The sequence below is a fragment of the Schistocerca cancellata genome, chromosome 1 (genome assembly GCF_023864275.1).
Source record: "Schistocerca cancellata isolate TAMUIC-IGC-003103 chromosome 1, iqSchCanc2.1, whole genome shotgun sequence".
Classification (NCBI taxonomy): domain Eukaryota; kingdom Metazoa; phylum Arthropoda; class Insecta; order Orthoptera; family Acrididae; genus Schistocerca; species Schistocerca cancellata.
In genome coordinates this window covers 659950196-659975963 of record NC_064626.1, presented here as the reverse complement: position 1 = coordinate 659975963, position 25768 = coordinate 659950196, and the positions used below count along the sequence as shown (strand labels likewise).

Genomic DNA, 25768 nt, shown 5'->3' with positions numbered 1-25768 from the left:
TAGGACACTCTTCATTCATTTTAAACCACATATTTTGATTAATTTGTGTTGGGCCTCACATCTGGGTTGGCCTCTTTGTGCCGGGAATGTCACCTACTACCCAGCAAGGCAGACAATCTATTGGGGGGGGGGGGGGGGGTTGTCAGGCACCCACACAGTGGTAGACCCTCATCACACAGGTTGATTCCTGAGCTGTCACCTCCCCATGCATCCTGAGAAGTAGGTGACTGTCTGTTTGGGGGCACTTGACCTCTGGGCTTTGGTCATCATGCCAGGTGGCCTTTATTCTGCCTGGGTGACCCCCATGGTGAAAGCTATTGTTCGGTGTAGGCGGCATGTGGCATATATCTGGTGTCACGAAACGACCAAAGTTATCAAACAGTGACAACAAGGAATTGACAGGCTCTTCAGACAGAGTATAATGTAGTCCCACTTGTTAGGAACTTTTCCCCCTTGGCTACTTGATGCATGGAAAACAAAACCAAGTTACTTGGGACACTTGTTGCTTTAAGTTCTTTGTTTGTGCCCAGGTATTTTTTTGTGGAGAATATTGAAAACATAATTGGTGAACTCTCTCCCTTTGACAAATTGTTATTTGGTTCCATCTAATTCAAGGCCATATATCCCACCCATTCCTGGACATTGCTCTCTCCTAAAAAACTTGGTGATGTATCGTACCATCATAACCCATTAGAACATCTAGACGGTACAGGGATTGATGTGAACATTTGGCGAGAGTGGGGATCCACTTCAGATGTGTACATTGAGGCCTGCCAGATAACAAGGTAGACACAGCTGCATTTATCCGTGCTTCTGAGGGAGGTTGGCTTTCATAAAAAGTCAAAATCGTGTAACCTAAAAAGTCAAAATCGTGTAACCGTTATGATGTGAAATCGTATTACTCACCTCAGATGTGATGTTCTAAATGCCAGCGTTTTGGGCATTTGTGTTCCTATGCGTAACAACTTATAAGTGACAATTCTGGGAATCCCTACTCTCCCCAATCTCTGAAGTGTGCTAACCTACTCAAGGAATGCAAAATCCAGAAACAGAAGCTCACAGATCTTTTCTAATATTGTGTAGCTTGGGAACAATGATTGATTCTATTTTTTCCCAGTGATATCAATCTTTGCAACTACTTTGGCCAGGTCATCAGCAGTACTAGTATATTTACTTCCTTGATGTCGACATTCTGTAGCCACACAAACTTGATCATGGCACTGAGAGGTCCTCCCCTCTTCTGGTTCCTGCAGCACCATCTTTGGGAACCAATCCCCGCACCTGGCCAGAAAAGCAGCTCCCTCCTCAGGCATCTACCAGTGGCAGGGCTCTCTTTGGAACCCTCTCCCAGGAAATCCACAGATCAGGTGCCCAACGCCAGCAAGTGGCTGAAGGGCTCACAGATCTTGGGTCAGAGGGCTGCTAGCTCTTCTTCCATTCCTATATCTACAGTGAATAAGCCTTCACAAATCTGCCAAAAGTTGAAGAACAAGAAAGGCTGCCCTGGTGACCCCAGATCCCCAAACAACATCGAATTCTGAACCGAAGTTAACTGCTATTGTTCCACCTCACCTGTCACAGACAGTCCACCTGACACCATCACACCTAACCAGGTCACCCTGTATGTGGTGGTCTAGTGGAACTGCAGTGGATGTTACTGTCACCTTAGGAGCTACAACAACTGTTCTCCTCTGTCCCGAAGTCTTTGAGGTTACCATGCCTTTTTTTTTGGAACCGTACTGGCTCCAATAGTGCCTCTGAACAGTTCACACGGTTGTTGTCTGTGAGTGGATTCCCCTCCTTGCTGTGTTGAAAGCAATACAGTGCGAGTGCAGATTTCTCCAGCTGTCACTATGTGGAACATCTATTTACTGCAAGGCAGGGCACTTACCTACCTTGAGGTGACCACCTTAATCCATCTACTTCTCCCTCCTACCCCTGTCTGTCCTTTTCTCCTACTTGGAAATTTCAATGCACACCACTCCATTGAGGGAAGTACTACTTTGTCTGGTAGGGGCCTTCTGATTGGCCAGTTTCTTTCTAGTCTTGATCTGTCCACCTTAATGAAAGTACTTCTGCCCACTTCACTGGCATCCATTGCATCTCTTCAGCTATGAAACTTACCTTTTCACCCAATCGCATATCTTCACTACAGTGTTCGCTACACAATGGTCTTTGTGAAAGTGATAACTTTCCAGTGATCCTGTCACTTCCTTATCCAACCTGATGGGCCAATAACCGCAGTGGGCTCTTCAAAGAACCATCTGACAGTTGTACCCTGTCCATCCAAAAATTTGAGAGACTGCTTTTATCCCTGGTCTGTACAAGTGATGTCAGTAACTATGGTGGCAGCTTGGACTACCAACTGTAAACATCATGTGCATTGGACCAGTCAGTTGTGAGCAGATAGTGTTAAGTAGTGGATTTGCAGCTGTAATTGTGTTGCTTCATTGCAATTTGTGACAACTATGTTGACCCCCCTCCCCTCTCCCCCATGAACTATGGACCTTGCCGTTGGTGGGGAGGCTTGCGTGCCTCAGCGATACAGATAGCTGTACCGTAGGTACAACCACAACGGAGGGGTATCTGTTGAGAGGCCAGACAAACGTGTGGTTCCTGAAGAGGGGCAGCAGCCTTTTCAGTAGTTGCAAGGGCAACAGTCTGGATGATTGACTGATCTGGCCTTGTAACAATAACCAAAACGGCCTTGCTGTGCTGGTACTGCGAACGGCTGAAAGCAAGGGGAAACTACGGCCGTAATTTTTCCCGAGAGCATGCAGCTTTACTGTATGATTAAATGATGATGGCGTCCTCTTGGGTAAAATATTCCGGAAGTAAAATAGTCCCCCATTCAGATCTCCGGGCAGGGACTACTCAAGAGGATGTTGTTATCAGGAGAAAGAAAACTGGCATTCTACGGATCGGAGCGTGGAATGTCAGATCCCTTAATCGGGGAGGTAGGTTAGAAAATTTAAAAAGGGAAATGGATAGGTTAAAGTTAGATATAGTGGGAATTAGTGAAGTTCGGTGGCAGGAGGAACAAGACTACTGGTCTGGTGACTACAGGGTTATAAACACAAAGTCAAATAGGGGTAATGCAGGAATAGGTTTAATAATGAATAGGAAAATAGGAACGCGGGTAAGCTACTACAAACAGCATAGTGAACGCATTATTGTGGCCAAGATAGATACGAAGCCCACACCTACTACAGTAGTACAAGTTTATATGCCAACTAGCTCTGCAGATGACGAAGAAATTGAAGAAATGTATGATGAAATAAAAGAAATTATTCAGATAGTGAAGGGAGACGAAAATTTAATGATCATGGGTGACTGGAATTCGAGTGTAGGAAAAGGGAGAGAAGGAAACGTAGTAGGTGAATATGGATTGGGGGGAAGAAATGAAAGAGGAAGCCGCCTGGTAGAATTTTGCACAGAGCACAACTTAATCATAGATAACACTTGGTTTAAGAATCATGATAGAAGGTTGTATACATGGAAGAACCCTGGAGATACTAAAAGGTATCAGATAGATTATATAATGGTAAGACAGAGATTTAGGAACCAGGTTTTAAATTGTAAGACATTTCCAGGGGCAGATATGGACTCTGACCACAATCTATTGGTTATGACCTGTAGATTAAAACTGAAGAAACTGCAAAAAGGTGGGAATTTAAGGAGATGGGACCTGGATAAACTGAAAGAACCAGAGGTTGTACAGAGCTTCAGGGAGAGCATAAGGGAACAATTGACAGGAATGGGGGAAAGAAATACAGTAAAAGAGGAATGGGTAGCTTTGAGGGATGAAGTAGTGAAGGCAGCAGAGGATCAAATAGGTAAAAAGACGAGGGCTAGTAGAAATCATTGGGTAACAGAAGAAATATTGAATTTAATTGATGAAAGGAGAAAATATAAAAATGAAGCAGGCAAAAAGGAATACAAACGTCTCAAAAATGAGATCGACAGGAAGTGCAAAATGGCTAAGCAGGGATGGCTAGAGGACAAATGTAAGGATGTAGAGGCTTATCTCACTATGGGTAAGATAGATACTGCCTACAGGAAAATTAAAGAGGCCTTTGGAGATAAGAGAACCACTTGTATGAACAGCAAGAGCTCAGATGGCAACCCAGTTCTTAGCAAAGAAGGGAAAGCAGAAAGGTGGAAGGAGTATATAGAGGGTCTATACAAGGGCGATGTACTTGAGGACAATATTATGGAAATGGAAGAGGATGTAGATGAAGATGAAATGGGAGATACGATACTGCGTGAAGAGTTTGACAGAGCACTGAAAGACCTGAGTCGAAACAAGGCCCCCGGAGTAGACAACATTCCATTGGAACTACTGACGGCCTTGGGAGAGCCAGTCCTGACAAAACTCTACCATCTGATGAGCAAGATGTATGAGACAGGCGAAATATCCTCAGCCTTCAAGAAGAATATAGTAATTCCAATCCCAAAGAAAGCAGGTGTTGACAGATGTGAATATTACCGAACAATCAGTTTAATAAGCCACAGCTGCAAAATACTAACACGAATTCTTTACAGACGAATGGAAAAACTAGTAGAAGCCGGCCTCGGGGAAGATCAGTTTGGATTCCGTAGAAATACTGGAACACGTGAGGCAATACTGACCTTACGACTTATCTTAGAATAAAGAGTAAGGAAAGGCAAACCCACGTTTCTAGCATTTGTAGACTTAGAGAAATCTTTGGCAATGTTGACTGGAATACTCTTTTTCAAATTCTAAAGGTGGCAGGGGTAAAATACAAGGAGCGAAAGGCTATTTACAATTTGTACAGAAACCAGATGGCAGTTATAAGAGTCGAGGGACATGAAAGGGAAGCAGCGGTTGGGAAAGGAGTAAGACAGGGTTGTAGCCTCTCCCCGATGTTATTCAATCTGTATATTGAGCAAGCAGTAAAGGAAACAAAAGAAAAATTCGGAGTAGGTATTAAAATCCATGGAGAAGAAATAAAAACTTTGAGGTTCGCCGATGACATTGTAATTCTGTCAGAGACAGCAAAGGGCTTGGAAGAGCAGTTGAACGGAATGGACAGTGTCTTGAAAGGATAAGATGAACATCAAAAAAAGCAAAACGAGGATAATGGAATGTAGTCGAATTAAGTCGGGTGGTGTTGAGGGTATTAGATTAGGAAATGAGACACTTAAAGTAGTAAAGGAGTTTTGCTATTTGGGGAGCAAAATAACTGACGATGGTCGAAGTAGAGAGGATATAAAATGTAGACTGGCAATGGCAAGGAAAGCGTTTCTGAAGAAGAGAAATTTGTTAACATCAAGTATAGATTTAAGTGTCAGGAAGTCATTTCTGGAAGTATTTGTATGGAGTGTAGCCATGTATCGAAGTGAAACATGGACGGTAAATAGTTTGGACAAGAAGAGAATAGAAGCTTTCGAAATGTGGTGCTACAGAAGAATGCTGAAGATAGATGGGTAGATCACATAACTAATGAGGAAGTATTGAATAGGATTGGGGAGAAGAGAAGTTTGTGGCACAACTTGACCAGAAGAAGGGATCGGTTGGTAGGGCATGTTCTGAGGCATCAAGGGATCACCAATTTAGTATTGGAGGGCATCGTGGAGGGTAAAAATCGTAGGGGGAGACCAAGAGATGAATACACTAAGCAGATTCAGAAGGATGTAGGTTGCAGTAGGTACTGCGAGATGAAGAAGCTTGTACAGGATAGAGTAGCATGGAGAGCTGCATCAAACCAGTCTCAGGACTGAAGACCACAACAACAACATGTTGACACAAATGACAACAGAGTGGGACTGGGTGTTTGTGATGTCCTCATCATTTCATCGCCATTTGTGAGAGTGACTCGATTGGATTGTGAAAAAAGAAAATGGGCTGTGTAGAAATTGGGACTTTGTACGGGTGCTGATGACTGCGCAGTGGAGCACCCCACAAACCAAACATCACAACGGAGCAACACATCCAAATCAGATGTGGAAGACATTCTCTAGAATGTTGTGAAAGAAAATTGTGCGGTGAGTTCGTACCATACATCTTAACTCCTGAACAGAGAAGACAACATGTGTTGTCGATTGATTGAAATGCAAAATTTGAACAACACTTTTTTGCAAAAATTCGTTATTGGTAGTGATACTTAGTGTTATCAACAAAACAACCAAGTGCATAAATTCACATGAAGAGTCAGTACTTTGACAGGGTACTGACATTTAATACACTGTGATATGCGAGTTGAACGACATCCCAGAGGAGGACATTTTTGACAGTTTCACATGATTGCATGAACATTCTGTACATAATATCCAAGTGGGGGGTGAATGGGAGGACTATGTAGAACAACTGAAGCATTACATCATCATTTGAACTTTTCTCTGTTATTTATTAATCCAGTCTTGAAAATTTTTGGACTTTGTGGTATATATTTGCTGTCAGCTTAACCCCATCTTGTCAGATTGCCTCGACAGGGATATGGGAGATGTCTCTGACGCAATGATCAGCACTGGAACTGCTGTTCCCACTTGTACAGGCCACCTCCACTGTCAACTGTTGCCACAATGGACCAAAGACATTGAAACAAGTGTTCAACATAGTCCAACGCAGCACCTTGAGCAACTTCTTTGCAGCTCATCCTCCTCACTTTTAAGTGGATTCACACTAGGGCGTGCTATCTAATTAATCATAGGAAGAAGGGATATTGGGAGTACTATGTCTCCTCCTTGGGAATGTATGCCTCTTCATACAATGAGTAGGACAAACTTTATAGCCTCCTGTGCGACAAAAGAACAAAAACTGTTCTGGGTCTTTTCCTTCATGGTGGTATTTGTACAGTGAGTTAATTCTTGCAGAATACCTTGTGGTCCTCTCTGACAGTGTCAGCAGCCTCTTAATACACAGCTACCTTCTGAACACACAAAGTTGATACCTCTCCCTCTCCTACACCACCTGCCATGTGTCATTGTCCAAAAGTAGTGGTGCAAATAAAGTATTCTAAACCAACCTAGTGGGATAAAGTCCTTTTTCAAATTTATTTAGGCTTTGGAGCCTACCCAGAAGAAAATGGTCAATGTTTTGCCACACCTGGCAGTGGGACAAGTGCTGACATTACAGCACACCAAGATTGAAATGTTAAGTCATCGGCTCTATTAAATTTATTTGTGGTAAATATCAAAAGAAGATGACTGTTGACAGCCGTGCTGCACACAAATATGTACTTAATCGATTTTCTAATGAACTGACGACACTATATCCACGTCTGCTAATATAAATGCACTTGAGTGGACAGTGCCCGAAACTATTAGTGCAAATAAAATATTTTAAAACACAGCCTTGTGGGATAAAGTCTTTTTCAAAGTTATGTAATGAACCAAACACTGGAAATTGCATCAGCCTCTTGATTCGTCACACAATATGACCCCAGGCTACGACTTGGTTCGTAATCAGACATTCCAACATCTGAATGTTATTCAAAGACTGTCTACTCAGGGTTTTCAACTGTATATGGCTAGAATTGCAGTTGCAGATTTGTATCATTGTCCTTATCCTTAAACAGGCAAAAACACTACATCCATCAACAACCTACAACTGATTAGCCTAACCAAAATACTCTGCAAACTGCTTGATAGGATGATAACCCATCAATTTTGCAGGGTTCTCTTTTGTCCCTCTATCCATATGGTTTCTGGAAAGGACAGTCCACAGCCAAACATCTGATTTGGTTCAAAACAGCAATCCAACAAGATCACACAACTCTCCTCCGTGTTTACTGTGTCCTGGTCTTCTCCCATTTGGACTATAGTTGCCAGGTTTATGGCTTAGTGGCACCTTCAAATTGTTGGACTCAGTCCACCATCGTGATTTAAGACTTGACCACTCACATCTTCCGTACTAGCCCCAAGACAGTCTCTTCTTCATTACAGATAGTACCAATTGTTGCTCACTTATGCAGTCACCATCTGACAATTTTCTAATCATCCAACGTATCAAATTCTTTCCTCATACAAGAACTATTAACCCCCTAACACTGGCTCTCGGGAGAAATCGAGGGTTGGAATGCACCTTGAGGTCCTGTCGGATCTCCACCTAAGCTGGTTACAGTGTGCTTCCCATGTTATCCAACATCCCTCTCCCTCTTTCCTCTTTGGTTAGTCCCCAGATCATGAATTATGACTGATCTATTTAAAAGGCCCTTAAGTTTGTCACCTCCATGACCTTTCGGCATCTGTTCTTTTCTCCTCTTTGTGAGTATCATGGTCCTATCGTATTTACACTGGTGGTTCTAAAAGTATGGATAAGGTGAGATATGCTTTTACATCTCCCACTGGTGAGGAACAACATTTATTTCTGGCAATGTGTAGCAACATTTCGGTTTGTCTTGACTCTATAAGCAGTCTCCAGGCCATTCATCAATTTTACTGTTGTCACACTGTGACAGCTGCTACTTGTGACTTTCTCTATTACCTCAGTTGTACTGCCTGCTAATTTGTCTTTCTGTGGGTCCCAATTCGTGTAGGTATCCCAGGGAATGAATTGGCCAAGAGGTCAGTTAAGTAATTACTCACCCAACGTTTGCTTTGACAATCATTTGTGGGTGCAAATAAGATGCTCTCCTTTCAGTGAGATGGGACATCTGATGGGCTACTGCCCTCTCTAATAAAGTCTGCAGTACAGAGGATACTGCTGGTGCATGGCACTTATCCTCCATTCCTCCTCCAAGGAATCCTACATTGTTCAGCTAGTTTTATTATTGACTGTCCGGTTGATGACCATTATGTTTTTAGACTTCTTTTTCTCTATTACACATCTCCCAGTCCCAGCTAGATGACATTCTTTCCTCTGTATCTGTCTCCGTCCTTGGTGGTTTGACAGGGCATCAGTTGTGGAGTAGGTTTCTCTCTGACGTATGTGCCGGTCTGGCCCATATACTTTTACTTCTCTTTAAATTATTTCTAAACTCTGGCATCAATATTGCTTTCAGTGTGTCTGTTTTATCACTCCTACATGCTTTCATAAACCAGTCAAATTTCTGGCAGACTTCACAAACTCTAAACGAACAGCTTCTTGACTGAGGGACTGATTTTCTCACTGTCTAGTCCCTTAACTCCCACCGAGCCACCAACATACGTAGTAAACTGAGAGCAGTCTAAAAATTGAGAGAACTATAGAAAGAAGTGAAGTTAAGATCCATCACTCAGAATGCTTTGAAAAAGGAATGGATAATGGTGAGGGAAAGATGGGAGAGACACCAGCCAAATTTTTGAAACAGTAGCTGTGAAAGTTAATTATTATGTTGAATACACTTCTAGCAATAGTGTGTGTTATTTTCTTGATCTGTTTTGCTGATTTACTTTCATTTATCTTTTCCTAAAGGTTTATTTATTGTCTTTCAGTACTGTCTTATATGCTAAATCATTTCATAGTACGTCCATCAAAACCTGTGCATTTATGGGTAACTTGTTGAACCTTTGCTTCCAAAGTGACAGTATTTTCTTTCAAACTTTGTTTTCAGTCTCACAATAATAATTTTGATATTTGAGCCTCCGTGTAACCCCATTTCATTGCTAGTAACAGAGAATAGCATTGTTTACGTTGCTTGCTTTGAGTAAATGCGGTTTGTTTGAGGATCTCTGCAACATTTTAATACAATTTTCTGTTTCATTATTGCATCTAATGCAACCATATAGTAATTTCCCTAAAATGGTTTGTATAGATGGGAGAAGCATCAATCTTTTTGGCCTACAATGCATAAAAAATGGTCTTTGTGCACCAGTGATTGTTAAGCATGACTACACTTCTTAAAGTGCAAGTAATTGCAGTTTCATTCTTTTCGTCTGTGGCATTTGGTTTGGTTCTATAATGTTGCCTGTATAAAAATGTTGATACAGCAACTACAGATGTTTGTGTTGCATGGGATGAGAACATTAATTTGTTGTGTTGGTTTTGTTAAATGTGCCAGACTTTTGTGAGGTAAGTGTTAGTAATTAATATGTATGTAATATTATTTATATTAGGTATGGTAATGGAATTTTTGTGACAGGATGAGCTCGAGTCTATACGGCATTCCTCTGACCTCGAACGATCACGACTGAAAAGTGATTTGGCGCGTGCAGAAGAAGAGACAAGGCACCTTACAGAACGTATTTCCTTACTAGAGGCACGTGCCACTCCTATAAGTGAACCTGATGCTGCTGATGACCCTGATGGCAGAGTACGAAGACTACTTGCAGAACGTGCTGCACAAGATGCCCGCCTGGAAGAGGCTCATTTACAACTGACTGACATAAAGGTAAACTGTGTGTGTGTGTGTGTGTGTGTGTGTGTGTGTCTACCATGCAGTTTTATACATATGTTTTAAGACAAGTTGTTGCAAAGAAAAAAGTGGATGGGAAAAACAGGAGAGTAGTACCATCAGTCAAATTATAAGTATTTTTATAAATTCAAACATCAGACAATACAGATTATATAGTTTCTCTGGAATACATTATTATGACAATTCAGATGTTAAGTTGACTGACAGTGTGCCAGAATTTTGGTAAATAACAATTTTTTATGCCAAATTAAGAAGAATAATGAACAATTATTAAATTTTTCAGTGTCAAATCCCAAATAAAAAGTGCACAAAATCTCATTAATAACAATGCAGAAAAAGAAACAGCTGGTGTGTCAGTCTTTTACAGTTCAGGAATCAAAATAAATTTGTGGAAAAATGTCAGAAATAATAATTAGAAAGTGAATGAAATTACTGGGTGTAGAGAATAAGGTATTTTACTAGTTGCTTAGTCACACAGACAGAACCAAACACTGAAATTATAGAGAACTCATGCTCTTCTCAGCGATGATTGTGTCAGATCTATATATTCTTTAAGAAGTTTGCAAATGAACAACAGTTTCATTACTAGTGTTGTAAGTGACCTACAGTATATCTTCCTCCATCAGACTAGTCTTTTGAACATTGCGAGGCGACAGAGGGACTCGCAATTACAGGAGGAGAAATTCTAGGTTCTATTGATACACATATAAAAGTAGAGAACTTTTGTGGCTTCCAGAAATCTAAATTCCTTCTTCATGGGGAAAGAGTGGAGGTTGGGGAATGTTGAAAGAAGGGACTTGTTGCTCACATTCCATGTTTAATGTGACCCACCTGTTAGTGAGGAAAAGGGAGACAAAGATGATACATAACGTACCAGAGAGAGTAGGCGGTTGAAGGTAGTACAATGGAATGAATTATTACAGCTTCAGTAAAGAGATGGTAATATAGAGAGAGAAGTAAAGGAGGAGTAAGAGGAAGAGAAATGCGAATTGAATGAAGAAAGCTGGAAACAAAATGGAGGAAAATCAAATGAGATGATGGTATGAAAGTAGAAAATAATGGTGTAAATTATTTAGTAAAGAATTGTAAATGATGGGAAGATGATGATCCTGGAGGTTACGTCCTAGAGGGGGGCAGGATATGAGGATACATAAGAGACGGTTACTATCCCCGGAGTTCAGGAAAACTAGTGTCATGTTGGAGGATCCAGACAGCCCATATAACAGGCACTCAGGCACCTTTAGTCATGTTGTAGAGCATGCAGATTAATAGACACATCAAGGAAATTATTTGCTGGTCGTAATAAATAGACCATGTGATGATCTTAGACAACATGCAAAAATAACATACATGCTTTTAGCTAATAACTGTAAGACATCAAGAAATTTAGAGCAGACATTCATCCAGCAATGGATGTCAGATGACAAGGATTCTGAGGATAATACTAACCTCCTCTCATCGTCCTAAATATTTCTCTTGTATCTCATTCTCATCCATACAATGAAAGCATTCTTTTCCAGCACCACTTTTTCCCTCACCTATCAATCACATCCTCATCTGCTGCTCCTCCACCTACTTTCCTCCTCATACTGCTCCCTTTCTCTTCCCTTCTCCTCAGGTTTTCCTCACTTCTTCCCTCATCCCATCCTTCTTCCCTTGGCCTCTCTAATCACATTCCTTCCCCCTCAGCCTCATCACACACATTTCTCTCCCATTGGCTACACAACTCACATTCCTCACCCCTCGACTTTGCCACTCGACTTCCTCCCTCCTCAACATCAACATTTACCTTTCCCCCCTCCCCAGGCCTTGCTACACCTCCTGCTTCCCCCGTGACCTACACCCTCACCTTCCTAGCCCTGCCTGTCTGCGCCACTCATCTTCCTCGCACCCCTTGGCCTTGCAACTAATCTTCTTTCCCCCCTTGGCCTCCTAACTCACTTTCCTCCCATCCCTCTCGGTCTCACCACTCATCTCCCCCCCCCCCCCCCTTGGCTGTACACTCTCCTTCTGCCCCCCTTGGCTTTGCCACTCACATTCCTTACCCCCTTGACCTCACTTTTACCTATTTCCACTCTTCTCTTTGCCACTACCTGCTTTCCCCTCCCCACTCTTCCTCCCCTCCCTGCCTCTCCCCCCTCACATCCCCTCCCCTCACTTCCTCTTACTCCAGCCCTCACCTTACTACTTCCTGCTTCTCACATCACCTTACTTCTTCCTCCTTCTCCCCTCATTTACTTCCCCAGCTCCTCCCCTCCTCTCACTTCACCTTCCTTCTGTCCTCCTCTCACTTCCCCTTGCTTCTGTCCTCCTCTCACTTCCCCTTGCTCCTGCTGTGCCCCTCATTCCCTTTGCCCCTGTTCTCCACTTACCCTTGGCCCTGCTCTCCAATCACTTCCTCCTGCTCTCCCCTCACTTCCTCTTGCTCCTGCCTCCCCCCCCCCCCCCTTTGCTTCTCCACCCTTCTGCTCCCTCTTTGCTTCTCCACCCTACTGCTCCCCCTTTGCTTCTCCACCCTACTGCTCCCCCTTTGCTTCTCCACCCTACTGCTCCCCCTTTGCTTCTCCACCCTACTGCTCCCCCTTTGCTTCTCCACCCTACTGCTCCCCCTTTGCTTCTCCACCCTACTGCTCCCCCTTTGCTTCTCCACCCTACTGCTCCCCCTTTGCTTCTCCACCCTACTGCTCCCCCTTTGCTTCTCCACCCTACTGCTCCCCGTTCGCTTCTCCACCCTACTGCTCCCCGTTCGCTTCTCCACCCTACTGCTCCCCGTTCGCTTCTCCACCCTACTGCTCCCCGTTCGCTTCTCCACCCTACTGCTCCCCCTTCGCTTCTCCACCCTACTGCTCCCCCTTCGCTTCTCCACCCTACTGCTCCCCCTTCGCTTCTCCACCCTACTGCTCCCCCTTCGCTTCTCCACCCTACTGCTCCCCCTTCGCTTCTCCACCCTACTGCTCCCCCTTCGCTTCTCCACCCTACTGCTCCCCCTTCGCTTCTCCACCCTACTGCTCCCCCTTCGCTTCTCCACCCTACTGCTCCCCCTTCGCTTCTCCACCCTACTGCTCCCCGTTCGCTTCTCCACCCTACTGCTCCCCCTTCGCTTCTCCACCCTACTGCTCCCCCTTCGCTTCTCCACCCTACTGCTCCCCCTTCGCTTCTCCACCCTACTGCTCCCCGTTCGCTTCTCCACCCTACTGCTCCCCCTTCGCTTCTCCACCCTACTGCTCCCCCTTCGCTTCTCCACCCTACTGCTCCCCCTTCGCTTCTCCACCCTACTGCTCCCCCTTCGCTTCTCCACCCTACTGCTCCCCCTTCGCTTCTCCACCCTACTGCTCCCCCTTCGCTTCTCCACCCTACTGCTCCCCGTTCGCTTCTCCACCCTACTGCTCCCCGTTCGCTTCTCCACCCTACTGCTCCCCGTTCGCTTCTCCACCCTACTGCTCCCCCTTCGCTTCTCCACCCTACTGCTCCCCCTTCGCTTCTCCACCCTACTGCTCCCCCTTCGCTTCTCCACCCTACTGCTCCCCGTTCGCTTCTCCACCCTACTGCTCCCCGTTCGCTTCTCCACCCTACTGCTCCCCGTTCGCTTCTCCACCCTACTGCTCCCCGTTCGCTTCTCCACCCTACTGCTCCCCCTTCGCTTCTCCACCCTACTGCTCCCCCTTCGCTTCTCCACCCTACTGCTCCCCCTTCGCTTCTCCACCCTACTGCTCCCCCTTCGCTTCTCCACCCTACTGCTCCCCCTTCGCTTCTCCACCCTACTGCTCCCCGTTCGCTTCTCCACCCTACTGCTCCCCCTTCGCTTCTCCACCCTACTGCTCCCCCTTCGCTTCTCCACCCTACTGCTCCCCCCACACTTCTCCATCCTCGTGCTCTCCCCTTACTTTCCCTTCCTACTCCTCTTACTTCAGTTCATGTTGCTTCACTCCTCCCCTCTATTACTCTTCTTCCTCCCCTCCCCGCTATTCCTCTTTTTTCTCCCCTCCCCGCTATTCCTATTTTTTCTCCCCTCCCCGCTATTCCTATTTTTTCTCCCCTCCCCGCTATTCCTCTTTTTCCTCCCCTCCCCGCTATTCCTCTTTTTCCTCCCCTCCCCGCTATTCCTCTTTTGCCTCCCCTCCCCGCTATTCCTCTTTTTCCTCCCCTCCCCGCTATTCCTCTTTTTCCTCCCCTCCCCGCTATTCCTCTTTTTCCTCCCCTCCCCGCTATTCCTCTTTTTCCTCCCCTCCCCTCCGTCCTGCCCGTGCCCGCCCCCCCTCACTTTGTGTCCCTCCGTCCCGCCCCCCTTCACTTTGTGTCCCTCCGTCCCGCCCACCCACCCCCTCACCTCGTTTCCCTCCATCCTCCCCCCCTCACCTCATGTCCCTCCGTCCCACCCGCCCCCCCCCCTCACTTCGTGTCCGTCTATCCGTCCCTCACGCCCCCCCTCCCCATCCATCCTCCCCTCTTCCCATCACAGTCCCCCCTCCCACCTGTCACACCCCTCCCTCTCATCCCCTCGGGCCCACTCCGTCCCGCTCGTCCGCTGACCCTGGGGCCCACTCCGTCCCGCTCGACCGCTGACCCTGGGGCCCACTCCGTCCCGCTCGACCGCTGACTCTGGGGCCCACTCCGTCCCGCTCGACCGCTGACCCTGGGGCCCACTCCGTCCCGCTCGACCGCTGACCCTCGGGCCCACTCCGTCCCGCTCGACCGCTGACCCTCGGGCCCACTCCGTCCCGCTCGACCGCTGACCCTCGGGCCCACTCCGTCCCGCTCGACCGCTGACCCTCGGGCCCACTCCGTCCCGCTCGACCGCTGACCCTCGGGCCCACTCCGTCCCGCTCGACCTCTGACCCTTGGGGCCCGATCCAACCCGCTGCTCCTCTGCCCTGCTGTTGTCTCAGCTCTATTATTATTTCCCTTCCCTCACTTCCTTTTGCTCCCTTTAATTTCTCTTGTTCCTCCTCTCCTCTCATGTCCGCCTGTCCCCTCTCTTCTTTTTTCTGCTGCCACTCAACTTCCACTTTTGTGCTGCTCCTCCCATCCCCTCATTTCTTCATAAAATGTTATACACTCAAATTATCTGGACGTACGTATTTTATTAATACTCTTTTAGGACAGTTTTGCTCGCCCCACAGTGATATGCAGCTGTTAATGCTTTCAATAAACTCCAGGCATCCTAAATCATTGGGGGCTTTGCAAAATTTTACTAATGTCCTACAATATTACAAAAATAAACAGATTGTGTTTCACTATGTCATTGTGATAGGGTGACTAGCTTCACCTAATGCAAGTATGTTGTTTATATACTTGTGATTTCTGCTATGTTTTTTTGGTTTTCATTAATACGTCCGAGATCTTTCGCTTCCCCTGTACCCCATGCATTGCTGTTCCCGAATAACAATTGTGGAAAGCAAAGAGATGCATTGTGAACATCATATTCAGGATCAGACTCTCTTCGTAGACTTTCATACTAAATTTCCTCATATACTTGCTATTATTACCACTACCTATGGCCTCTTAACTTACAAGGTTAGTAATCATAACTAGATTGATTAATTTTACTCATACAAATTGAGCTGTTTAAATTATTTAAATTTTATAATTAATAGGTTAACATTTTAAAGAATAAAATGAAATGAGAAACAAACAAAAGAAGATGATAGCAGCGAGAATCAAACCCAAGCCAACAAATTGCCAGTTAGTGCAATTGACCATGGCACATATTCATAAAGTGTTGCTCAGTAATCACTAACACTGTACTCATAAATCTTTAGAAAGTGTTTTACACTCCCCTATGATCCATTTACGTGAAATATTCTAGGAATTTGAAAGAAGCATCTACCTGCTTCTACTCACATAGTTTGAGCCAAATCAGTGAGCCCTATCCCATGCCCTAGCACTTTTACATTTCTCGTAGGACTAACTAACTCTTTAATTCTCACTTCCTCCTCCAATGATCTACTGGAAAAGTGCCTCTTTAGCGGATCATCTACAGAATTCAACATATTGCCTGCACTATAATTTACACGCACTTTCAAAGCAAAATACTTACTTGGTGCTGAAAGGTACTTAGTGCTGGCAGGGATGACATCACGTCAGAGCATGCACAGTTGAAAACACAATTTTGTCCCTTCTCTGAGTTGACCATAGTGTTGCTGACTATAATCTCAGGACCCAACAGTTTTCTGTAGCTTTGTTGGCATAAGTTGGTCCATGACAGTTGCAGTGGGATGAGTCAGCTTCATGAGCCTACCTCAGTCAGTAATGTAATGCAATTTTGTATATGTCTCTAGGGCAGTGCCTAAGTGTTGTCAAAGGTCTATAGATGGCTAAAGTTTATGTCTGCAGCCATTGACACTTCACAGCAGAAAGCTGGCAACAGTTGTGCAAGCTGTCAGGGATGCCCTCTCGCTTATAGTTATTGCAGAGACAGCACTACAAAAAATGGTTTCATCTGTTTTATTTGCGTACCAGCACGCATTTGAAGAGAAACCCCATAATATGCATTTCAAGAAGAGAAATGGCATTTAGTGTGATATTTACAGTGTGCTGTAGCACATCAGCACATGGTCACCAGCCTGCTGCCTGCCATTTGTAATGTGAAATACTAAAGGTACATGCATTTTGGCTGTTTTGCAACAGCCTTCCCCAAAGCATATACTATATACGAACAAAATATTGATGAGTGCAGTATTTTATTTTACAACTTGACATTATGCTCAGAAGGAATCAACTGGCCAAGTGTACAGTGTGGGTACATTGAAATATAAACTCTCTCATTCGAGCAATCTAAGAGTGACTAGAAATAGTTTCAAACACAGAAGGTCACCGAGCAGATTTTCCAGAGGTGGATATTTCATGCCATTTCAGTCATTACATGCTCCACTGGGACAAGTGTGGAAAATTCAGATAGGTGGAAAGAGCAGACTGCCTATTTTTGTCATTAATTTGTGATACTTTTCGATGTAAAAATCTTCAGAACTTATCAAATTTGTATGTAATACAGAGGTATTAGAAATGCAGAGACAAGAAAATTGCCTGAAACATATTGCAATCTTTTGAATACGTGGGAATAAAACATACAAAATTGTAATTGTGGATTATGTATAAAACGAGCTTCATGTGTGGAAGGGTACAAGAATTACTTTTTAAGAAAAGTAAAGCTACCCCATCCTGAACATTTCTTTGAACATCACAGTGCTTTACCAGGTGTGATCCTGTTAGAGGTGGGAAACTCTTGCCTTTTTCCAACCATACAACTAAATTGCCCAGCCAGTTAGGGAGGATTTGCAATTCAATGTAGACTCCATAGTGTGGTGCTAGTTGGCATTTCCCATTTGAACAAACTATTGCTAGAGATGAAAAAAGAGATAAATCCCAGGAAAATAATTCCAGAAATCGCAGGGGATTTGTTACCAGACATTTGGGTTTGATGTTTGTCACTTGCCCTCTGAACCACCAAGCCAGTCTGTTTGTGGTTGTCCAAACATAGTATATTTAGTATTACAAACACAATAGTGTTTTCAAAAAATATGCTGCTCAGTTTGACATGTAAAATATTCCACACTGAACAGTGTGAAAGTTCATACACTGTTTTGGATTGAGTGTTCCCCCGGTTTTCTCATAGCTTCCTGTAATGGTATCAGAAATACCCATTATTTGCATTAGTTGATAGCTGTATTAGTAGTAGATGGTAAAACCTGTAGACGAAGACAGAGATTAGAATATATCCAACAAATAATTGGGGATGTAGGGTGCAGGTGCTACTCTGAAATGAAGACATTGGTGGAGGTGAGGAATTCATTACAGGCCACATTGAACCAGCCAGAAGGTTGATGATTCAAAGAAAACGAAAAAAAAAAAAAAAAAAATAATCTCTGCATCTAATGACCCTCTCCTTCATTTGCTCAGGCCTTACTTCCAACTTGTTTATCATTTTCTGTGGCAGTATGGAAAATAACTGGAGGGAATGCACTAGTTGGAAAGTCAAACTTACTTCCCAGGTAACCAGATCTGATGACCAGTTCTAGCAGTAGCTGTATGTATCACAAATACAGCATGAACACTGAAATGTCACTCTGGTTCTTGAGTATTCATTTGGGTGTTATCATCCAGGTGATGTAATACTTAGACGAAAAGCTTTTATTTAAAATTTAGAGAAATTACATCAAATGAACCTTCCCAACAATGGTAATTAACCATATGCATAAGTTGCTAAGGTAGCACTGCTACCTTGTGCCCCATAATATGTAAAGGCTGTTCACATTAAAAGAAAAGCAATGAAACCTTGTCTCAAAAGCCAGTCTTCATCTTCATGAGAATGTGGCACTAAAGAGCAATTAGTTTCATACTGCATCTATCAGAACTTATTACAAGAGGAAAGCATTACTGAAGCTGTTACAACCCAGAGCCAGGTATGCTTCTAAGTGTTGGTGTAGAGGGAACTTAATTATTTATGCTTTGTTGGGAGCCACAACGGCAATGGTTCAACTACCATATTAGAAACTTGTTGCGAAATTAAAGAGAACGTTAGCACAGTTTTTAACAAGGAGTGCATAGAGCGAACATTCTGGAGTTGTAAGCCAAGTGCTGTCACTGAGGAAGGTCAGGATTAATAACGGCAGAGTTTATAGTGACAACTGTTTTGTGTGTTTGTCATTTTTGCAATGGCTGATTTTTTGCTTTCTGCTCAGAGAAAGTGAAACAGAAACTCTTGGAATGTTAAAAACGGTATATGAGGATGCTGCTAAGGAAAAATGGTTAAATGCCAGTTGATGACAGGCCTCATTCTGGTCATCCATACATGTCCCAAACACATGAAAATGTTGAAAACATCGATGCAATCATCAACGAAGATCGATGATGAATCATTGAAAAAATTGTGGAGCTGTCGGGAGAGGCTGGGATTCAGGGCAGCCAATTGTACCAGAACATTTGGGTTGGGAATGAAAAGGATGGCTGCCAAATTTGTGCCATTACTGCTAACTGCTGAACAAAAACAAGGTCACTTAGAGTGTGCTTTGTTTTGAGAGAAGAGTTCCAAAATGATCAAAACTTTTTGTTTTTTCTTTTTTCAAAAATTAACACAGGTGATGAAACTTGGTGCTATGCTTAAGGTTGTGAATCAAAGCAATAAGCAAACCAATGGAGACTTCAAGTTTTCCTTGTCCCCAGAAAACTTATCAGGTGAGATCAAACATTAAAAAAATGCTGATTAGTTTTTTCAATGTGAGAGCGGTCATACATTCAGAGTTTGTACTGATTGATCAGACAGTTAATCAGGCTTTCTACTTCGAAGTTTTGAAGAGATTGCTTAAAAGTGTGCAGCAGAAGAAGCCTGATTTGTCACAGTCGGGTGACTGGTTTTCCATCATGATGATGCCCCTGCCCACACAGACCTGTATGTACGACAATTCTTGGCCAAGAGTGGTATGACCCCTATTCCTCACCCACCATACTCAATCGACCTTGCCCTGTGAGAGTTTCGTTTCTTAGAGTAAAAAGAGACATGAAAAGAAAGGGTTTTGCTGATGTTGCTGAGTTGAAGAAAAGAAAACAAGTACTCCATCAAACATCACAAAAGCTGAATGTAAAGATTTTGTAAAATGGAATAAAATATTAGAAAACCATATTAACGCAAGTGGAGAATACTTTGAAGGGGATTGAAGGTATGTACATAAAATGTGAATTGTTGTTGTTGTTGTTGTTGTTGTTGTCTTCGATCCAGAGACTGGTTTGATGCAGCTCTCCATGCTACTCTACCCTGTGCAAGCCTCTTCATCTCTGAATAATTATTGCAACCTACATCCTTCTGAATCTGCTTAATGTATTCATCTCTGGTCTCCCTCTACAATTTTTACCCTCTACAATTTTTACGCCCTACGCTTCCCTCTAGTACTAAATTGGTGATACCTTGATGGCTCAGTACGTGTCCTGTCAACCTATCCCTTCTTCTAACAAGATGTGCCACCAATTCCTCTTCTCCCACATCCTATTCAGTACCTCCTCATTAGTTATATGATCTACCCATCTAATCTTCAGCATTCTTCTGTAGCACCACGTTTCTAAGCCTCTGTTCTCTTCTTGTCTACACTATTTATCATCCATGTTTCACTTCCATACGTTGCTACAATCCTTACAAATGCTTTCAGAAAATATTTTCTAACACTTAAATCTATACTCGATGTTAACAAATTTCTATTCTTCAGAAACACTTTTCTTGCCATTGCCAGTTTACATTTTATATCCTGTCTACTTCAACCATCATCAATTAGTTTGCTCCCCAAATAGCGAAACTCCTTTACTACTTTAAGTGTCTCTTTTCTCATCTGATTCCCTCAGCATCACCTGATTTAATTCAACTATATTCCATTATCCTTGTTTTGCTTTTGTTGATGTTCATCTTATATCCTCCTCTCAAGACACTGTCCATTCCGTTCAACTGCTCTTCCATGTCCTTTGCTGTCTCTGACAGAATTACAATGTCATTGGCAAATCTCAAAGTTTTTATTTCTTCTCCATGGATTTTAATTTCTACTCCAAATTCTTCTTTTGTTTCCTTCACTGCTTGCTCAATATACAGATTGAATAACATGAGGGATAGGCTAAAACCATGTCTCACTCCCCTCTCAACCACTGCTTCCCTTTCATGACCTTCGACTCATAACTGCCATCTGGTTTCTGTACAAATTGTAAATAATCCTTCGTTCCTTATATTTACCCCCTGCCATCTTCAGAATTTGAAAGGGAGTATTCCAGTCATCATTGTCAAAAGCTTTCTCTGAGTCTACAAATACTAGAAATGTATGCCTTTCCTTAATTTGTTTTCTGAGCTAAGTCGTAGGGTCAGTATGCTAAGTCGTAGGGTCATTATTGACTCGCATATTCCAACATTTCTATGGAATCCAAACTGATCTTCCATGAGGTTGGCTTCTACCACTTATCCCATTCGTTCGTAAAGAATCCATGTTAGTATTTTGCAACCATGACTTATTAAACTGATAGTTCGATAATTTTCACACCTGTCAAAACCTGCTTTCTTTGGAATTGGAATTATTTTCTTCTTCTTTAAGTCTGAAGGTAATTTGCCTGTCTCATACATCTTGCTCACCAGATGGCAGAGTTTTGTCACGATCTCTCCCAAGGCTGTCAGTAGTTCTAATGGAATATTGTCTACTCCTGGGGCCTTGTTTTGACTTAGGTCTTTCAGTACTCTGTCAAATTCTTCATGCAGTATCGTATCTCCCATTTCATCTTCATGTACGTCATCCTCCATTTTCATAATATTGCCTTAAAGTACATTGCCCTTGTGTACACTCTCTATATACTCTTTTCACCTTTCTGCTTTCCCTTCTTTGCTTAGGATTGGTTTTCCGTCTGAACTTTTGGTGTTCATACAGGTTGTTTCATTTCTCCAAAGGTCTCTTTAAATTTCTTGCAGGTAGTATCTGTCTTAGCGATATATGCTTCTACGTCCTTACATCTGTCCTTCAGCCATCCCTGCTTAGCCATCTTGCATTTCCTGTCAATCACATTTTTAAGACATTTGTATTCCTTTTCACCTCCTTCATTTACCACATTTTTGTATTTTCTCCTTTCATCAATTAAATTCAACCTCTGTTCTGATACCCAAGGATTTTTACTAGCCCTCGTCTATTTATGTAATGGATCCTCTGCTGCCTTCACTATTTCATCTCTCAAAGCTCCCCTGTCTTCTTCTACTGTATTTCTTTCCTCTGTTTTGTCAGCTGTTCCCTAATGCTCTCTCTGAAACACTCTACAGCGTCTGGTTCTTCCAGTTTATGCAGGTCCCATCTCCTTAAAATCCTACCTTTTTGCAATATCTTCAGTTTTATTCTACAGCTCGTAACCAATAAATTGTGGTCAGAGTCTACATCCACCTCTGGAAATGTCTTACAATTTAAAACCTGGTTCCTAAATCTCTGTCTTACTATTATATAATCTATCTGAAACCCTCCAGTGTCTCCAGGCCTCTTCCACATATACAACCTTCTTTCATGATTCTTAAACCAAGTGTTGGCTATGATTAAGTTATGCTCTGTGCAAAATTCTACCAGGCAGCTTTCTCTTCCATTCCTTACCCCCAGTCCATATTCATCTTCTTTTCCATCTCTTCCTTTTCCTAATATTGAATTCCAATCCCCTATGACTATTAAATTTTTGTCTCCCTTAACTATCTGAATATTTTATTGCATCATACATTTCTTCAATCTCTTCTTCATCTGCAGACCTAGTTGGCATATAAAACTGTTCTACTGCTTTAGGTGTGGGCTTCATGTCTATCTTGGCTACAATAATGTGTTCACTATGCTGTTCATAGTAGTAGCTTATCTGTGTTCCTATTTTTTTATTTTTTTTTATTTTTAAATTCCTTATTAAACCTACCCCTGCATTACTGTTATTTGACTTTGTGTTTATAACCCTGTATTCACCTGACCAGAAGTCTTGTTCCTCCTACCACCAAACTTCACTAATTCCCACTGTATCTAACTGCAACCTATCCATTTCTCTTCTTAAATTTTCTAACCTTCCTGCCCTATTAAGATATCTGACATTCCATGCTCCAGTCCGTAGAATGCCAATTTTGTTTCTCCTGATAACGACATCCACGTGAGTAGTGCCCACCCAGAGACCTGAATGAGGGACTGTTTTTACCTCCGGAATATTTTACCTGAGAGGAGCCCATCATCTTTTAACCATACAGTAAGCTGCATGGCCTCAGGAAAAATTACGGCTGCAGTTTCCCCTTGCTTTCACTTGTTCATAATACAGCATGGCAAGGCTCTTTAGGTTGATGTTACAAGGCCACATAAGTCAATCATCCAGACTGTTGTCCCTGCAACTACTGAAAAGTCTGCTGCCCCTCTTCAGGAACCACACATTTGTCTGGTCTCTCAACAGATACCTCCCTATTGTGGTTGCACCTGTTTTACAACTATCTGTATCACTGAGGCATGCAACCCTCCCCAGCAACGTTAAGGTTCATGGTTCATGGTGGGCAAAATGTGAATACAAAAATTTAAAAAAAAAATCAGTTTTTTGGGTACACACTTGTTTGCACGAAGGAGACTAACACTGGAGACAGTTTACAGATAATTGTTGTATCTTGTTGCATCTTGTTGTTCACCTTCAACATGAAAAGTATAGCATGTTGGGTATAAATATTTGGGAAGCTTCATCTTTGTTTCATTATGTGATTAGTGATAAGTCACTGGGAAGAACTATAGGTATAATATCTATGAGTATGCATCCAAGATGTTTTAAAGTGGAATGACCATACGAAACTAGTTTTAGGAGAGGCAGATGCCATTCTAGGATACATCCTGAGGAAATTATGTAATACTCCCATGAACGAGGTTGCTCACAAAATGCTCATTCAAACCATTAGAGGTTATTGATCGTCTGTCTGGAACTCTTACTAGGTGGGATTAACAGATGACAAAGAGAGTAACTAAAGAAGAGCATAATGTTATGTCATGGCCTGCTTTTGTAAGCACGAGATTGACCTGGAGATGCTTACTGGCAGGTGTTTGTTCAATGTACCATTTGCAGGATAGTACAAAGAAAAGAGTTAAAGAAAACTATATTTGGCAACTGATATTTGAGTTCTGAAGTTCATATACCTACGAGAATTGCAAAAACCCAGTTGCTGTGTGGTCTCCTTGTAAGGTAAACTGGTTAGCATGTGCAGATGATTTTGTGATAATTTTGGATGGTCTGATCTGACTAATGAGAGAATAGCTGATAGAGCAAGTCAAGAACTAGAATCTCATTTGGGAAAAAAATGTTGATGACAAATATGAAACTGCACATAAATAAACTGTGCAAATAAAGTTTTTGCACTACCCTCACACATAGATTGTGTAATTTTATCAAAATCCTCTTTCTCAATCCTCTGTGTGGTACAGGAAGTAAATGCATACAGCCTCCAGTGTGATGAAGTAAAGAGTAAGCCTCTGTTCTCAGTGCAGTTCATCAGAGCATGCTATACCTCCTTATAGTGGACAGGCTAATGCAGAATATGTGCACTGCTCAGTGTCTCAGCATCAGCATAGCTCAGAGTGTAATTTCAAGTTTAGACTTGGCAACCCTTGTCCCATGATGGCAAGAACGGTTCTCGTCTTGTTAAGTTGCCTACTGAAGTGGTGTACGCCACAGAGATGTCATCTGTTCCTCCACTATTGTGTTGGACAAAACATTGAAGACCTGTCTTGTAATGGTTACCCAGCCAACAGCACCAGCTGATGGCCACTATTCACAAATTATAGCTCATAGGAATCCAGAGGAGACTGCAGCAGAAATGTAAATGTGTACTTCCTGTTTAGAGACAACTGGGAGAGCTGTATCAACCCAGATAGTATGCAGCCATTCACACACACTCATTTGGCCTCTAGATGTCCTTTATTATCAATACTACAAACTCCCAGCACCATGTTGGTGAATGAAGCCGAGCAAGGGAACACCCAAAATGGAACTTGTAAGAATGATGTCAAGTTCTCTTCACTAATCAGTGTAGAATTTGTCTGATACCATATGATTTTAACAGAAAAATTGGAGGTGGCCAGGTACCACTGACACTTTCACTTGTTTGGTACCATGTGTTTGGCAGGGAGGTGAGTCAATTGTGTTTTGGGCCAGTATCATGTGAAGATGTCAGGTGCTTTTCAATTTAGCAAGGATAATTTTTGGGCTGTACAGTGTGGAGACTGTGTCGTCCTACCTACTGCCCACCCTAAAGGCAACATTTTAAAAATGTGTTTTTCTCTTTAGACAATAATGCACGAGTGCAGTGTGCTCACCTTGTGAACACCTTCTTCCAGGAGTCAGTAACCAACAGAATGGAATGGCATGCAGTATCTGCTGACATAAATCCAATTGAGCGTGCTTGGTACCATCTGAAACTTGCAATATGTTATTGTGAGAATGCTTGACACACAGTGGATTATCTCAGGAGGGCAGGGTTGAAGAGTGCAAAGCTTGAGAAGCAATGCCTCAACCACCTTGTGGGCATCATGGTAAGGTGAACCCAAAAGTGGTACTATGTGTTAGGTGAGGTGGATAAACCAGTATTGAATGTTAGCCAGCAGCAGGTTTTGACTTCCCAGATGGGCACTGTTGAGTAGACTTCTTTACTTTTGTTTTTATTTGGCAGAGAAGTTATCTTTTTAGTTTCATAAAGCTTTCATTCAGTAATCGCCACACACATTCACAGATACTACTGGTGGTGTAACTATTTTTTGAACAGTTTATATAGAAATAGAAACATGTAAGATGTAAAGCCGTAAAGCTAAAAAATGTTAGAGTATATTACTAGTAAATGAATTGTTAAGATCTGAAACAGATAAATGATTAACAAATTGGAAGGAGCTTATACATGAACTGAGAACATCTGCAATGAGAAATGCATCTTCTGCATTTGGAACTAATTTCCTCTAATACAGTGGTTAGGACTTAAAAAGCCAGTT

At 42.8% G+C, this 25768-nt stretch overlaps 1 protein-coding gene across 2 annotated transcripts in view; it reads left to right on the top strand.

Moving 5' to 3' along the window:
* Positions 1 to 25768, top strand: part of LOC126183636 (golgin subfamily A member 1) — a 143254-nt gene that overhangs the window by 46952 nt on the left and 70534 nt on the right. For both annotated transcript variants that reach the window (XM_049925782.1, XM_049925774.1), the window contains exon 5: positions 10026 to 10274. In XM_049925782.1, coding sequence (XP_049781739.1) covers positions 10026 to 10274 — 249 coding nt within the window. The remainder of the gene's footprint in view (positions 1 to 10025; positions 10275 to 25768) is intronic.